A 15,293-nucleotide genomic window follows, 5' to 3' on the forward strand; every position below is an offset into this window, starting at 1 on the left:
GTTAAAAAACATAAAATACAGTAATAAAACTTCTTCCAACCATGAATAATGTGACTAGTTTACCTTTGAAATGAACTAATCTACAGAAAGTTTATTCTTGAATTAAAAATAATAAATAGGTTGTTATTATGTTTATATTATATCACGATGCTTAAAAAGTGATAATTCCAACGATACCATGTAAAAAATTTTTATCTTCATATGTCATACCGGTACTTAATAATAATTGTTTGTAAATGAAGTTATTATGTTTGGTAGTAAGTAATCAAAACTAAAATGGACAGTAGTCTGGATAGTTAAGAGTGCTTGTTGAGTTACAATGGCGAATACGTTATATAAGTAACTAGGTCTAAACAACAGAGAGAAACAAATATACAGCACCAAGAATGCAAATAATCTTAAATGTTAGCTAACAAAACAGTAATAAAAGTTATTTTAATATGCAAATAAAACACATTTTTTTTCATTCCAAATGTATAATCATTACAACTCCCTGATATCACAAATTTCAATTGGAAGGCACACGTCATTCCAAACGGATAGCACACTACTTCAATTGGATAGCACATCATTCCAAATGGATAGCACACTATTTCAATTGGGTATAAAAAATACTTTCCGAATTTAAAAACATTTGAAACTTCTTTTATATGTTCAATATAGGTTGCTCTATTCACAGAAACAAAATTTCATTCATGAACGTATTTTGTTGGTTGTTTTTTTCAAAATCGTTATTATGTTTAAAAAATGCATTGGAATTGTATGGTCTTTCATAAGTGTACATTTTGTAAAAACGTAAATTTAAAAAATCAGTAATATGGCTCGATAGTTATTTTTTTTTTGCAATATGGATGGAGCAACCTATATTGAACATTTATACCAAGTATCAAATGTTTTTGAATACGAAAAATATTTTTATCGATGTTTTTTGTATTTGTTTTAAGCAAAATTCTATCCATAACCCTAATTTTTAATGTTCAATGTGATATTTATTGAAGTGCTTTGAATACGTTGATGAAATTTGGAGGTATGAAACTTGGTTTGGAGTAGAATCAGCTTCCAGCATGAAATGTTAAAAATATGTTTATATTACTCATTAATTAATAATAATTATTAATAAATTAATTGAAAACTAGAGAGGGCGCTTTTCGACAAGAAAATGAATGTTTTTTTATTTGTGTTATTTTTCCGCTCGAATTCATTCAATGTACTTTAATATACACTGTTACATACTATTTTATTGGGAAGCCTATTCGCTTCTTTTCTTCAGAAAACATCTAATTTAGGTCTTAAAGTCACAAAAATACACCTCACATCACCAACCTCAAACACACCAGATTCTACCAACACACACTTCATCTCCTGAACTAACATAGTACAGTATAAGTCAAATTAAATGTTTTAAATTTTTTTATTGAAATCAATCTTCTGCAAAAAATATTATAATAGTAACAATAACAGAAAGGTTGATAGGTATTTTAATATTTTTTAAACTTAAAAAGGTAAAAAAAATACTGAATAAATGTTTATACATACATTATAAATGAAATAAAATAACTACTATTTTAGTAATGCATACACAAGTACAGAATATCAGAAATCAAAGAATTATGTGTCTAAATATGGCATTATTAGGCTAATTTGCTTTGAGAAAAACAATGCCATTGGCCTATACAAAATATCAATGCAATTAGACAAAATAGTTACATAAACAATTAATACTATATTGGTAGGCATAAAATAATAGTGTATATAAACTTTCCTTAAATATAAACAGTATAGGGCCTTACCAATTTATTTAATACATAATATATGAACTATATTACACAAAAGAAATTTAAATGAATTTAATATTATGTTCATATTATTATATTATATCAGAGATTTTCAAAAACATAGTTTGGTAACATTTAGTTTCTGTTTCAGACCTTTAATATTTAGAAATAACCTATAATAATTATAAAACATTCTTGTTTTCAATGCCATTATGCGGTTAAAAACAAGTACAGCAGCATGCATATGTAGATACAGTACACCTATATATTGTGAGAACATAATTTCAATAATTTCTTTGTTAGTTATCAACCTAGGGGTTAAATTATTAGGAAAACATTGGTTTATTTTTTATATGTGTACAGAAATTCGTTCTTCTAGCCTCAGATCATTCCTGAAGTTAGACATAAATCACATAAATTAGTATTAAGTAATGGATGAAGTACAGTACAAACATGTTTCAGGAGGATACTTTATGTTAAAGGTGATAATTAGTTTAAATGTTACCCCAATGAAATTTATTCAATTACCAGGTTGAAGTAGTATGGTGGAAACACTACTATATGTACTCTAGGGTCGTGTTCGTACGGTGGTTAAAATAAGCGCTTAATTTCACCCATGCCTCGGGTTATAAATTGAGCGTTGTTCGTACTTGAAATATTTAACCGCTTAAATGCTTAATCGACGAATCACAAACCGGAAATTACGTTTTAAGGTCAGTTGTCTTTACAACCTACGACCCCATTTTCGCACGCTAGTTTCGTGTTGTATATTTTTTACTCGCGATCTTTCTTTACAATAACAATTACTTGCTACCTTTTACACTGCTTATCCTTGCGACAAACCTTATGCCTCTTAACGCCGATAATCCTGCCGAAATATGCCTTCTCCTGACGACCATTATTTTACTCATTGACGAAGAATTTGAGCCCAATGTTACACGACGGAAACACCACCGACCAGCGGCTCCCCGACCAGCTAGGCCTACTAAGCGGTCTACACCAACAAGGACAGCACCAGCTGACGATCGCTCTCGAAGCGTGTATGGAAGAGCTTCGTAGGAGAAATGACGGGCCTAGGCAGCGAACGTTTGTCAAAATTTGACACATTGCCTCTATCGGAGATTTATTATCCTCGAAGGCCGAGTATAATTGGATTATCGCTGAAATAACCTGCAAATTTGGTGAACATTTTACCTCGAATTTTTTGTAGCCTGAGGCAAAAGTTAATTGGATCACGCGAACGGAAATCGGGAATAAGCTGGTATTTTCAACCCCTACGAACAGGCCCATGTAGAACACAGTCAGTTCTACCAAGGTTAGAGGTGGGCCGGGTGCCAACATTTGAGATAAGTGGAAACATGACCTTTTCAATAGTAAATTCATTACCAGCATTATAAATAAAATGTTAAAAAGATGAGAATGCAAGGAAATATTAGATTCATAGTCCTCATTATGCACAATGGTTTTCTACTATCACATTATTAAAATATAAAACAATCATATAGCCTTTAATGAATTTACATGGAGGTCTATCCAAATAAATTTAAATAAAAGGGTCGTAATATGTCTTTGTCTCCAGTTCGTGGAAAATGAACAAAAAATATTCAAAATATCCTGCCAGTTTGCGTTCAGTACAACCTGCTTAGTTTTTAATACGAGTACTGCTTTCTATACACATAACTTTGATTTCTGCAAAAAAAAAAAAATCTCTGTAATAATGTACTTTTTAATTACTGTAATAATCTAGGCGTAGATTATGTTGACCAGGCCAGTGAGAGGACGATCGACTGTACAGTACTAACATAAGTCCTCTAGGTGGATACAACTTATTTCTTGTCTACAAAGTGTACAGTAGTATGCTTAATAGTACTATTATTAGATTAGGTAGTTGGAGTAGTTTGGAGAGATACATCTATTTATAAGAGAGTACTTTATATTTATAGATATAATACCAATAGGTACCATGTATTGGGATGCAATTCAACAGTTATGAATAAAACAAACAACAAAAAACTCTGTATGCTTTTTTCTAGCTGTGAAATAAATTTTGGGTGATTATTCCAGTATTTACAGTCTAAATTTGATCTTTATGCACCAATAGGCATAAATGATTTTTAAATTAACCGGTATAAAAGCAAATTAGAAGCCATACATACTCTGTATGTTAGAGGAAATAAGCATAAGAGCAAATAAAGCCTTGACCACAGGATGGAATCAGTAGTACACGACTGTACTTACGTGTGGGCTAGGAATGATGGTAGTGCCAGTATACAGTGTAATTTAGCCTAAAGGCAATACCATGTAGCTGCATTAGCTTGCAGAAATACAGTAGACAGTTCATGAGACTTGGTGTGTGATGATTCAGTATGATAATTTGTGCTGTGAAAAAAAAAATATTGTAAAATATAACAAGGAAGTTATACTATAGTTACTATAATTAAGGGGTAACCGTAAAATATATAATAATAATAATAATAAATGCAATGGGAATTACTAATATTATGTAAACAATACAATATTAAGTTAAATTCATAGGCCGATATTATTTTATTATTATAAGGAAATCTGTTTTTGAATGAGAAAAAGCTGTCCCAACCCAGATTTGAACCCAGTATCAATAAAGCTATAAACAGAATAGACCATTATTGTAGCCGGAATTTAGCGTAGACCTACTCGAGGCCTAGTAAGATTAGCTAGAAGAATACAGGTCAACCCGCAATTCCAACTGGTAACTAAATTTTGGTATATTCGTACCCAAAATGTTGGCTCGCACTCTAGCAATCATCAAGGGCTGGCTCGTACTCTTCATGGGCTGACCAGTATCCATGTTTAATGCTATTAAAAGTTTTGGTACAGGTTAGCCAAAGTTGGTACGATTTGACCAATTATTTGAGTACAGGTTAGCCAAATTGGGTACGAGTTGGCATGGGTAGGTTGACCAGCACCCTAGAAAATGATAACAGGGGCGCAGCCAGTGGGGGGTCACGGGGTCCTGACCCCCCCCCCCCTTTTTTTTTAGAAAAAATAAATAAAAACATGAGACAACAATACAGATCAAATCATCCTGGAGATACTGTGGAAGATTACTACCGAGCAGTATTACCAAATCAACTTCTTGATCATTTACAAACCGAGTTAAAAACCCGTTTTTCTACCGATAACCGGCCATGCTTTAAAATATTTGGCGTAGCACCCGAGTCTATCGTGAAGTGTAATGTTGAAGAAGTCTTCAAGGAACTTGAATTTGGTACGATGATCTGCCAAGACACGAACATCTTCATTCCGAGCTTCAGTGATGGAAGCGACTGTGTAAAATTAGCGGATCCAGATGTGTTCCCGAATGTGCGTGCACTTCTTCTAATCGCGTAGGCCTATGCCCGTAACGTCTGCTGAAGCTGAGCGGAGTTTTTCGACTTTGTGGAGAACGAAAACCTGTTTGCGAAATCACATGTCTTATGAGTAGCTTTCGGGATTGTGCCTCATGAACATACACTTTAACATAAACATTAATACAGAGAATGTCATTCGCGAATTCTGTCTCCAAGCCAAGAAGAATGTTCCAAACTTATGATGCATCACGCGATGTCTAGAGCGCCGTTATAGTAACTGTCACACAGCCGCAATTACGGCTCTTTCGGACATGTAATATCTGGTAACCACCGGTAAACAACGGTAAATAGCCACAACTGTACACATATAAATGTAAAAAGTAAATTTAATAATAATCTTTGACAAACAACTCTTCCTTCTATACTCCAAACCCCCCCTAAAAAAAAAACCACAAAAAAAAAACCCCAAGCAATTCTCAAACAATGATACAGTATCCCTATTCCCACACAATTTATACACTTTCCCAAATTCCCAATCCTTCCAGACAAAATATCGACAATCTTCTTATTGTCAAATAAATCCCAGAAACCCCCCCTTACAAATACAATAATATCACAAGATGAATAATTAAACAATAATAAATGTCCACAATATCGTTCCTTCTTGCCTTTTCTCCTACGCTGACACAAAACAAATTCGAAAGATAAAAGTTAAAACAATTCTGCAACTAAACAACTCCCACGCCTCTGCTCCCGTTCTGCTTGTATTCCCAATTAAAATTCTTCTCAAACTGCAACTATTTTCTGACATATAAATAAATGAAATATAAAGTTAAAGTGTTTCTTGATGTCCTTCTGCACTGCAATCCGCTCCCCGATCAATTATTTCTTTCTCCTTTTCCACGTAACGTAATATCAGTATAAATAAAGTCAGTCTTCGATACTTTCAACAATTCTTTAAAAGCAATTAATTCTGCTATTTCCAACAGTTATTATTCGATTTATTAACTTCCTGTATATCACTTTATTTCATTTCTGCTCCAGCTCTATATCACCATAATTATTTCCAACTCACAATTTATTAACTTCATGTATATCACCTTATTTCATTTCTGCTTCAGCTCTATATCACCATAATTATTTCCAACTCACAATTTACTAACTTCATGTATATCACCTTATTTCCTTTCCGCTTCAGCTCTATATCCCCATACTTCTTTCCAACCCACAATTTATTAACTTCATATATATCACTTTACTTCCTTTCTGCTTCAACATAACATAACCCTCCTTCTCTGTCTCCTCTCCATTTTCCTCTCCCTCTCAACCTTCCCTCAATTGCACACATACCACCACCTTATCCTTCTCAACCAATCAGCAACTCACACACCAACTCAACTCTTACACCTCTCCTCCAATCAGCAACCTCCACACACTCCTTCTCTGCACACAAACACTCTGCTCCACTGGCTTCAAACAATAGTTTCCTAAAACAAAAGAAAGGTTCAAATAATGAAAACAAAAGGAAAAGTAAGAACATGGAGTAAACTCCATGGTAAGAATGACTTGCACAACAAATACAAAACTTATGTCACTTGTAACGTAAAATGTATGATAATAATTTAGAAGTTAGTTATTACAATTATGTATAAGCTATCACCTATACTATACATTCGAACAAAATAGTTATATTTTTAAACAAAATATTGTATGTACTGGGTATGATAAGCGTCTCACATACACACGGAGCCAAGATAGCTTCTTGGACTTGCACAGTGTATGAACTCTAACCTTACGGTTCTCATTTAATAATATCACTCCATGTTCAAATAATTCCTCCTCTGAGTTTACAGCCTCTCTACACAAATCAACAAACAAGCAAGAAAAACAGTGTTTATCTGTGGCAGCCTGGAATATAAAAATGTTATGGTAATGAGTCAACCACTGGGAAATCCAGATTAGCACGGGCAGATTCTGACACCGATTCTTGACTTTTCTTCTTTCTTGTCAATTCACTTGTTGGTGTGACAGGGTTAGGCATTTCACCCTTGTCTTGTGGTCTCTAGTTGTTCCATGATAATACATGGGTCTGCTACAGGAAGCATGTCCGATGTTGGTGAAGAGTGAGATGCCAAAAGTTGGAGTTCATCGGATGTGCCAGGAAGTCTGTTTTTACCTTGCCGCCCTGCAGCCTTCATCATGGTAAGAGATTTCCCATTGGGCACGTCCTCTTCTCCAATTGATGACTCCGCTTTCGGCCTACTCCAGATTTCAGAAGCTTGATAATGGTTTTCGGCTTCATCTTCGTGTGAGGATATGTGATGATGGGTTGAGCTACAGAGAGTATAAGTCATAGACCTAGTACGGGGCATTAAATCATTTCTGACTTTTCTCCCATGCTCTCTGTACAACCCTTTGCGGCGACAGTCAAACCTCCTATATTTTTCAAGAGCTTCGGTGATAGTAGCACAATGTTTCCGTGAAACATACTCACCAGCATCCTTGTCGTGACACCCAGTGCAGAACCATTCCACCTGTAGCTTTTGCACTCTAGATCTAGGTAGATCACTACAGGCTCTCTCGGTTACCGTCATGACTCTACGTCCCCATTTTTCTATAGTTTCGTGTCGTTCCTGTTTTAGAGACCGCTCACCGTCTCCGAAGCGTACACTGAGGACATCCATCATCTCTTTGAAGTCTAATGTTGGCTCCATCCTTAAAAGATTGGTTAAGAACTTCGCCGCAGGTCCCTCCATACACCAAAAAAGGGCATTGTTACTATCCCCGGTGGTAAGGTTCTGCGCCTTTGCGAAAGATCTGAACCGTTTCTTAAAAGGATACCAGTCATCATCCCAGCCATTAAAAGTTAGAGACTTGGGAATGTCTTTTTGTCTCAATAGTTTTTGTGATCGTTGGGAATGCCTATGCGAGTGTCGTCTTCTAGATTGAACACTCGTAGAATATTTACCATAAGCCCTATCCTGATCACTATCTTCGTCACTTGTACAACTCTCATCATTACTAGAGCTGGAGTCCATAAGACTAGAGCTACTAGAAGAGTCACTGAAACAATCCTCTGTCAGTAATCTACAAAGCTTAGACACAGATCTAGTTTTTGAGGTTTTACTACCTTTAGTGCAATGGTGACCCCGTACATTAAGACTAGAGTCTAAAGCTAACTAACAGTTCAGATATTGGTTGACATTCTGCTTTGGTTGCATACCTATAGTGAGTATTCCTACAACCTGAATCTGTCTTTTCTCTGTGGTCAGAACTAGGTTGGTTGGTACTGGTGTGTCTCCATGAGAAACTACCACCAGGTAAATCACCAGAATAAGTTCCAAATGGAACTTGTGCTGCATGGAACAGCTGAGGAGTGCTAGTGTTCTGAACCCAACTACTCACTAATTGAGGATTTGGTGTGAAATCCCAGCGAGTCGTTTTGGATGACAAGCACTTGATTCCAGTTAAATATTCTAAGTCACAGGGTCTAATATTTCCAAATTTGGACCTCCAAACAGTAATTTTCCTAGCTCTCTTTCCTAGTAGATGGACGAGATCCGGCTCTGTCCAGAAATTTATTGCAACATGAGGCATTCTTTAAAACATACGATACACTTAAAAGTAGAAAAGTATTGCCAGAGGTCAAAGACTTTCATTAAAATGTATCTAAATGTATGTTTTGCCACTAGTACTTATCCGGTTTAAGATGAATACTGTGTATAAACTAGGAATGTAAAATGTCATAAAATACCAATGCCTGTAATATTAGAATGGGCATAAAACTATTAAAACATTTGTGATACATTCACCAATTGCACAGCATTCAAATGATGACGATACTTCAAATCCAGATCTCGGTAATGCTCAACGAACACTGATCACCAGACCACTCCCCTCCACAGAAAGGCAGTGATAATCAGCGTGTGAAGTTGAAGTCACAAATCACGTGAACAGTCTTCAAGCTTTCCAGAAGAAAACAGACTGGCACGGAGTAAAAGTTGTAAGTAACACTTTACGATCTTCAGTGTGGTAAAACTAGCTGCAGTGTGAGATAACAGATTTTATTTAGCATAGAATACAATATGGATTAAAATACTGATAGACGTAGTAATAAATACAAGCACACCAGTATAATAAAATATCGTCAATGCAATAACACGCACACAAATATTGCAAAATGGCAGCTGGCGATACAAATACAGTTAAAATATTGCACCAGCAAACCTGCAATAACAAGCAACTAGATTAATAAAAAGACGTCGATACAGTTTAACAACACTTACCACTAAACCTTCCCCCGATGCAAAGAAAGGAAAGCGGTAATGCCACTGTGAAGTTAACACAATATATTACACACAGCCAGTATAATTTCTCAAGATGAAAAACCTGACTGATGGACGAAAAAGATGTTATCAATAAAAAACAATCAAAGTTAAAATTAGTGGTGCCACTCAGTTCAACGGCCACGCCTAGTATCCCACCAGGTGATACGGCCTAGTAAACTGCCCACTAATCCTTCAACTATAGCAAAATATTAATACAACTCCCGGTACGCATCGACTACCCTGTCGATACGCTAATCAGCAAGTATCCAAATGCCACAATACTGCGTGATTAACTTTATTACCGGTATGTTATACCTTCAATAAATATACCAACTTCAATAAACTAACAAATGCACCGTAAGTACAATAAGTTAATAGTTTCAGCAGAGGACGAAATACCTCGCAATCAACCCGATCACGTTAAGAATGCCAGCTGGCAATCAAGGCACCCGCCTCCCCACCAAAAAAAAAGATTACCGAGCTTTTGCTCGCAGCGCCAATGTTGTGATTTTAGGCTAGCACTGAAATGGCCTACTAAAGCAAGCAAATACACTCACCTTATTCAGTCCCGCAGTACCTAAACCACTACAGAGACTCAATGTCCAGTACCACTCTTAGCTAGGGTAAATACTGTTTATAGTACAGGGTACTGTTATGCATCAAGCATGTTTCCTACATGGGGTCCAGACATCAAGTGAGCTAACTAGCCTATCCTGGTGGGGTCAGCCATGCATTTCAACCAGCTGATTTACATGCAAATGAGCAAACTGGACAGGGTATTCAAGCGTGAGACCCCTTTCACAACACTAGTTTCCTTTTGCACCTGCCTTCTATTTTAACCAACTTTATCCTGAATACCACAGCTTAGAATTAGTAGGCCTACTTTAATGAAGAAAAATCACATAAAAGTAACAATAAATCCATTAAATTGGTGATTTTACAGACGTTGTTTTTCTCGCATTTCGCACACTCAATGTTCAATATTTTGGTTTCTATGGAACGCCAAAAGAGCAAAATTAATTAGAGGGCTAAAAACTCTGTGGAATCCATTTATATTTAACGCATTATTTGGTGAAAATCAAGTACAATTTCAAGGGTGTCACGAAACCTAAGACCACGAAAGCTAAGACCCCCTAAGACCTAAGATCACGAAAGCTAAGACCCAAGACCTAAGATTACAAATATTTATCTTTCGCACCTGCCTTGTATTTTAACTCCCAACATTTATTCTGAATACCACACCTTAGAATTGGCACTTTTATGAAAAAGAATCACATAAAAAGTAACAAATACATTTTTAAATTTATGATTTTACAGACGTTTTTCTCGCACACAAACTGTTTGCGAATTTCGCATGACTAGCCTACAGTACGGGTGTCACGAAACCTAAGACCACGAAAGCTAAGACCCCCTAAGACCTAAGATCACGAAAGCTAAGACCCAACACCTAAGATTACAAATATTTATCTTTCTCACCTGCCTTGTATTTTAACTCCAAACATTTATTCTGAATACCACACCTTAGAATTGGCACTTTCATAAGAAAGAATCACATAAAAAGTAACAAATACATTTTTAAATTGATGATTTTACAGACGTTTTTATCGCACACAAAATGACTAGCCTACAGTACAGTAGGCCTACCCCATGTTCAATGTTTTTGTTTCTATGGAATGTCAAAAGAGCAAAAATTATATAGAGGGCTGAAAACTCTGTGGAGTCCATCTACAGTGTGGATGGAACAATGTAAAATTAAAATTGTAATGATAATAGTATAATCATGCAAGTACGAAGAAATAAATACTGGCAAATAAATTTTAATTTAAAAATCATGATAAGTTTTTTTGTTTCGTTTTCTTTCTGTTTTTATACTTGTACTATTATTGTTGCTCTTTTGGCGCTCCATAGAAACAAAAACATTGAGCAGGGGAGCTCGACGAGTTACATTACAGTATACAAAGAAACACATCTGTAAAATCATCAATTTAAAGGATTTATTTATTTGTTATTATGTGTTTCTCCTTCTGAAAGTACTTATAAGTCCTAATTTTAAAGTGTGGTGTTCAGGATAAAGTTAGTCAACCAATTTGGAGTCAAAATACAAGAAAGGCAGGTGCGTAAGAAAAACATCCTCTGCACCAACACAATGGAGTAAATATATACCAACAAACAACCCGTCAAGTTTGTTTGTTGTAAAGAAAAAATATACATTTACTCAACGGGCGAAAATAATGTGAGTTTATCTATGTTTTGCGGTAGTATTAAATTATATTTATGGGAATAAATTAAACCTACTGTGTTTAAAATTATGTATGGATAAACAAGTATTGTTTTTAAGCTGTAGTATATCTTAGTATTTGTAATCTTAGGTGTTGGGTCTTAGCTTTCGTGATCTTAGGTCTTAGGGGGTCTTAGCTTTCGTGGTCTTAGGTTTCGTGACACCCACAATTTCAATAGATTTTGTCACTGTCAGTAAGGAAAAATGTTACTGTTCACCGGTGTACTGTTGATAATGTACACGGTTTCGGTAGCCTTTTAAAGAATAAAATAGAAAAATTCATCATAATATCCTTAGTAGGATGTCCTAGGTCTAGACTAGGTAGTGATGTTGATTTAGGATCGATTATTATTCTTTGAAAACAGAACAGTATCAGCAGTAACATATTACAGCATTTTTATTGACAAATTAACAAATATATTGAAATAAAACGTGTTTTTCACCAATAAATGCATGAGAAATTGACGCATTCCACTGAGTTTTAGTCCTCTATTATCGTTGCTCTTTTGGCGCTCCATAGAAACAAAAATATTGAACATTGGATAAGTGAAATTCGCGAACAGTGTGCGAGAAACACGCCTGTAAAATCATTAATTTAAGGATTTATTTGTTACTTTTTATGTGATTCTTTCATTAAAGTACTCATGAGGTATACTTCTAAGGTGTGGTATTCACACGATAAAGTTAGTTATCAAATTTGGAGTAAAAATACAAGCGAAAGAAACTAGCGCCAGGTTTATTAGTACGTACATGGACAACAATAAATAAAAATCGTTCGTAATATACATAGCTTACTAAAACAGGAATAGTGTATCATTATTAATATTACACCAATTATTATTATATCAAAATTGATTAAATTATTTTCTACATAGGCCTCTTATCTAGGTTAGGGCTAAGCATATTAGCTAAAGTTTAATTTTAGACCTAGTATTACAATTGTCGGACGTAAGCAGGCCCGTAACCAGGGGGGGATCGGGGGGATCGTACGATCCCCCCCGCTGAACAGCGAGTTCCGCTTGGCCTCCCACTTTTTTTTTGCTGGGCATACTAACACAACACGACGATTGTTCACTACAGGCCTAGTCAAGCCTTAATAAATTTAATTAATATATATATATATATTTTAACTAAAATATAAAAACCTAACACTAAAATTTACAAGATAAGTTCTATTTGATAACTGCTGAACATCGTGGTTCTGGAGCTAGCGAGCTGTACACAGAGCATAGTTGTTGTTTGGTTGACATAACAGGGTATTCCCCTACACAGGTCTCCGCGTGCGTGTGTGACGTGTCCAGCCAGCTGCTTGTAGAGAAAGCATGCAGCTCACACGCAAGTGCAAGATGCAATGGTTGAGTGAATTCAGGGATCATCTTAATTCCATGGTTTTTTACCTAAACACCACATGATGGTGAATATGCCTGTTAAAGTCTCAATGATACGATCCCTAATGAACCATGTTGTTGCTAGGAGGCTTGAAAGGAGGAGGGATCTAGCCTAATTTCGGTCGGCAAGAGAATGCCGTCCTCTGACAATAAGGTCGGCAATATTAAGGTCGGCAATTGAAATTTGTGGGCTGGAAATTACACCAACAATATAGTTCATAAACAAAAGAGAATAGCCGTAAATGCGATTTGCGGCCATAGGCCTATAGAGAAAAAAAAATCGAGGGTATTGGTTCCAGTGGCGGATCTAGCGGGGGCGTATTTTTTTTTTTAATTTAATAGATTTTAAAAACACGTATCGTTTCGACGGTCATCAATCACCGATGGTTTGCACTTTTTCATAGTGAAAATAGTACGTCGTCGGAGCACATCGTCAGCTTGATCGCATTCCACCAAGCATGTCCGTCGACATCCTTTGTGTACTATCAATCTCTAGCGTTACCAACGATCATTCACAGTTAAGTGTAAAAGGAGCAAGTTGATAAAAGCCACGTGGTGAGCTTGGTCGCGTTCCACACACACTAAGCAGGTCGGCATCCTTTGTGATCGTCACTCCCGTATTGTAGAGTAGCGGTACCTCAGACGATCAATAGAGTTGATGAAGCCACATGGTCAGTGCTACTATACTACGCGCCCATTTATTAAGTACAATAAAAACAAAGGCTAGGACTGTATAGTGCCTATGAAAATTATCCCGTTAGGGCTAAATTTTATTAAAACGTATTACTATTAAAATATTAACAATGCTGCAGCATTTCATGACCCTTGTTGTTTTATTTGCTTTCCCGTCGATGATTCTCATAAAACACATCGCGATGACATCATGACAAAAGAGGTGTTTTGTTTTTTTCAAATCACTAAATATAATGTAATCGAGCTGGACCGCTAATTTTTAAACGATCGTTTAAACCAGGTCGTTGAATATGCCGTGATTTTAATTGTCAAAAACATGACCGTCAGTCGATGGCTCGGAGTTTCGATAAATCTCGCGTCGCATGTGTTGCGTGGTGAAAACACTCTCAGCAAGTTTGCTTCATTAATATTCATGAGACTCTGTGACGACCCGCTTTAACGTGACGTCATTTTACTTTAGCTGCATGCGAAGTATAGTGATTGCGATCGACCCGGCGCGCGTGTAAAAAAATAATACCGGCCTAGGTATTAAAAGTAAAGGCAAGTTGTTAGCTTGCTTTTGCTACCCTAGGTAAGTATCAGCTGCATATTCCACATGTCGTAATTTGCGAGCTTTAGAGTGTTTGGTAAATGACATTATGAGATGTTTGTAAATCGTTTTAAACGACTTAAAATGCGCTAGAACGCCAAAATTTCCAGGGGCCGTCGGCCCCTGGATCCCGACCGGGGGCCCTTGGCGGCCCCCTGGCCCCCAGCCAATGTTTGCTCGCTTCGCTCGCAAAGTAGCTACGCCACCCCTATTTCAATATCCTGGATCCGCCCCTGGGTTCCACTAAACAACTTAACGATCCACCCCGCCGTCAAACCTGGTTACGGCCCTGCGTAAGTCTTTTTTCACACGCGCTCCAGAATTCTGTCGCAATTTTTTTCTTTGCGGCATGTTATTGGATCGCCATATCAGTTACCTTTTATTCACCGCCAGTTATTGAACTTGTCCTGGCAATCGCTGTTCACCTTATTTGCGAGAGAGGTACACGTGTTGTTCCTAGAGAATGGAATGTCAAAAATGTCTTTGGCACGCCGCTCAGAGAGAAGTCTGTGCGTTGCTGCTGAAACCACGTGCTATAGGAGGGGAATGCACCACAATCCTCTGAGCTGAGGGCTGAATCATTCCGCTACCTGCTAAATAGTACAGAGGGATTTTCCATCTCTCGGGTCTACCGGATCTAGGCGCAGGGGTGTGACAAAATATTATTTTCACTCTGCTATGTTCGAGAGACATGTGAGTGAACACGCTCGAAATGCCAACAAACATTGCAGTCATTTGATGAGTGTGTCGCTATAACAATTATTGTTTATCGAAAGTTGAAGACTGTCGTTCAGATTTTTGAACCGTAGTTTGGGCACTTTTGTAAAAGTATTTGTTTGATTTGACACGATATGACTTGAATGAAAAAACAATCGTTACATAAAAATAAACAACATGATGAGTGTATACACGA

The 15,293-nt window shown here is 36.5% G+C and overlaps 1 protein-coding gene across 2 annotated transcripts; it reads right to left on the reverse strand.

Annotated features, from left to right (window-relative positions):
• Positions 1-1,469: 1,469 nt before the first annotated feature.
• LOC140060268 (uncharacterized) lies at positions 1,470-10,749 on the reverse strand. Of its 2 annotated transcripts, XM_072106408.1 has the most exons (3): positions 9,990-10,004; positions 4,014-9,146; positions 1,470-3,464 (listed from the first exon to the last, which is right to left on the reverse strand). In XM_072106408.1, exon 2 carries the CDS (start codon positions 8,140-8,142, stop codon positions 7,147-7,149), a length of 996 nt encoding a protein of 331 aa, XP_071962509.1. In that variant the 5' UTR covers positions 8,143-9,146; positions 9,990-10,004; the 3' UTR covers positions 1,470-3,464; positions 4,014-7,146. The 2 variants fall into 2 exon arrangements, with proteins under 2 accessions (XP_071962509.1, XP_071962508.1); XM_072106407.1 differs by having other exon boundaries at positions 4,014-10,749.
• Between the last annotated feature and the right edge of the window lie 4,544 nt (positions 10,750-15,293).

The sequence above is a fragment of the Antedon mediterranea genome, chromosome 10 (genome assembly GCF_964355755.1).
Source record: "Antedon mediterranea chromosome 10, ecAntMedi1.1, whole genome shotgun sequence".
Classification (NCBI taxonomy): Eukaryota; Metazoa; Echinodermata; class Crinoidea; order Comatulida; family Antedonidae; genus Antedon; species Antedon mediterranea.

Coding starts and splice junctions, on each gene's coding strand:
- LOC140060268 (XM_072106407.1), bottom strand. CDS start 8,142: ATGGACTCCAGCTCTAGTAATGATGAGAGTTGTACAAGTGACGAAGAT.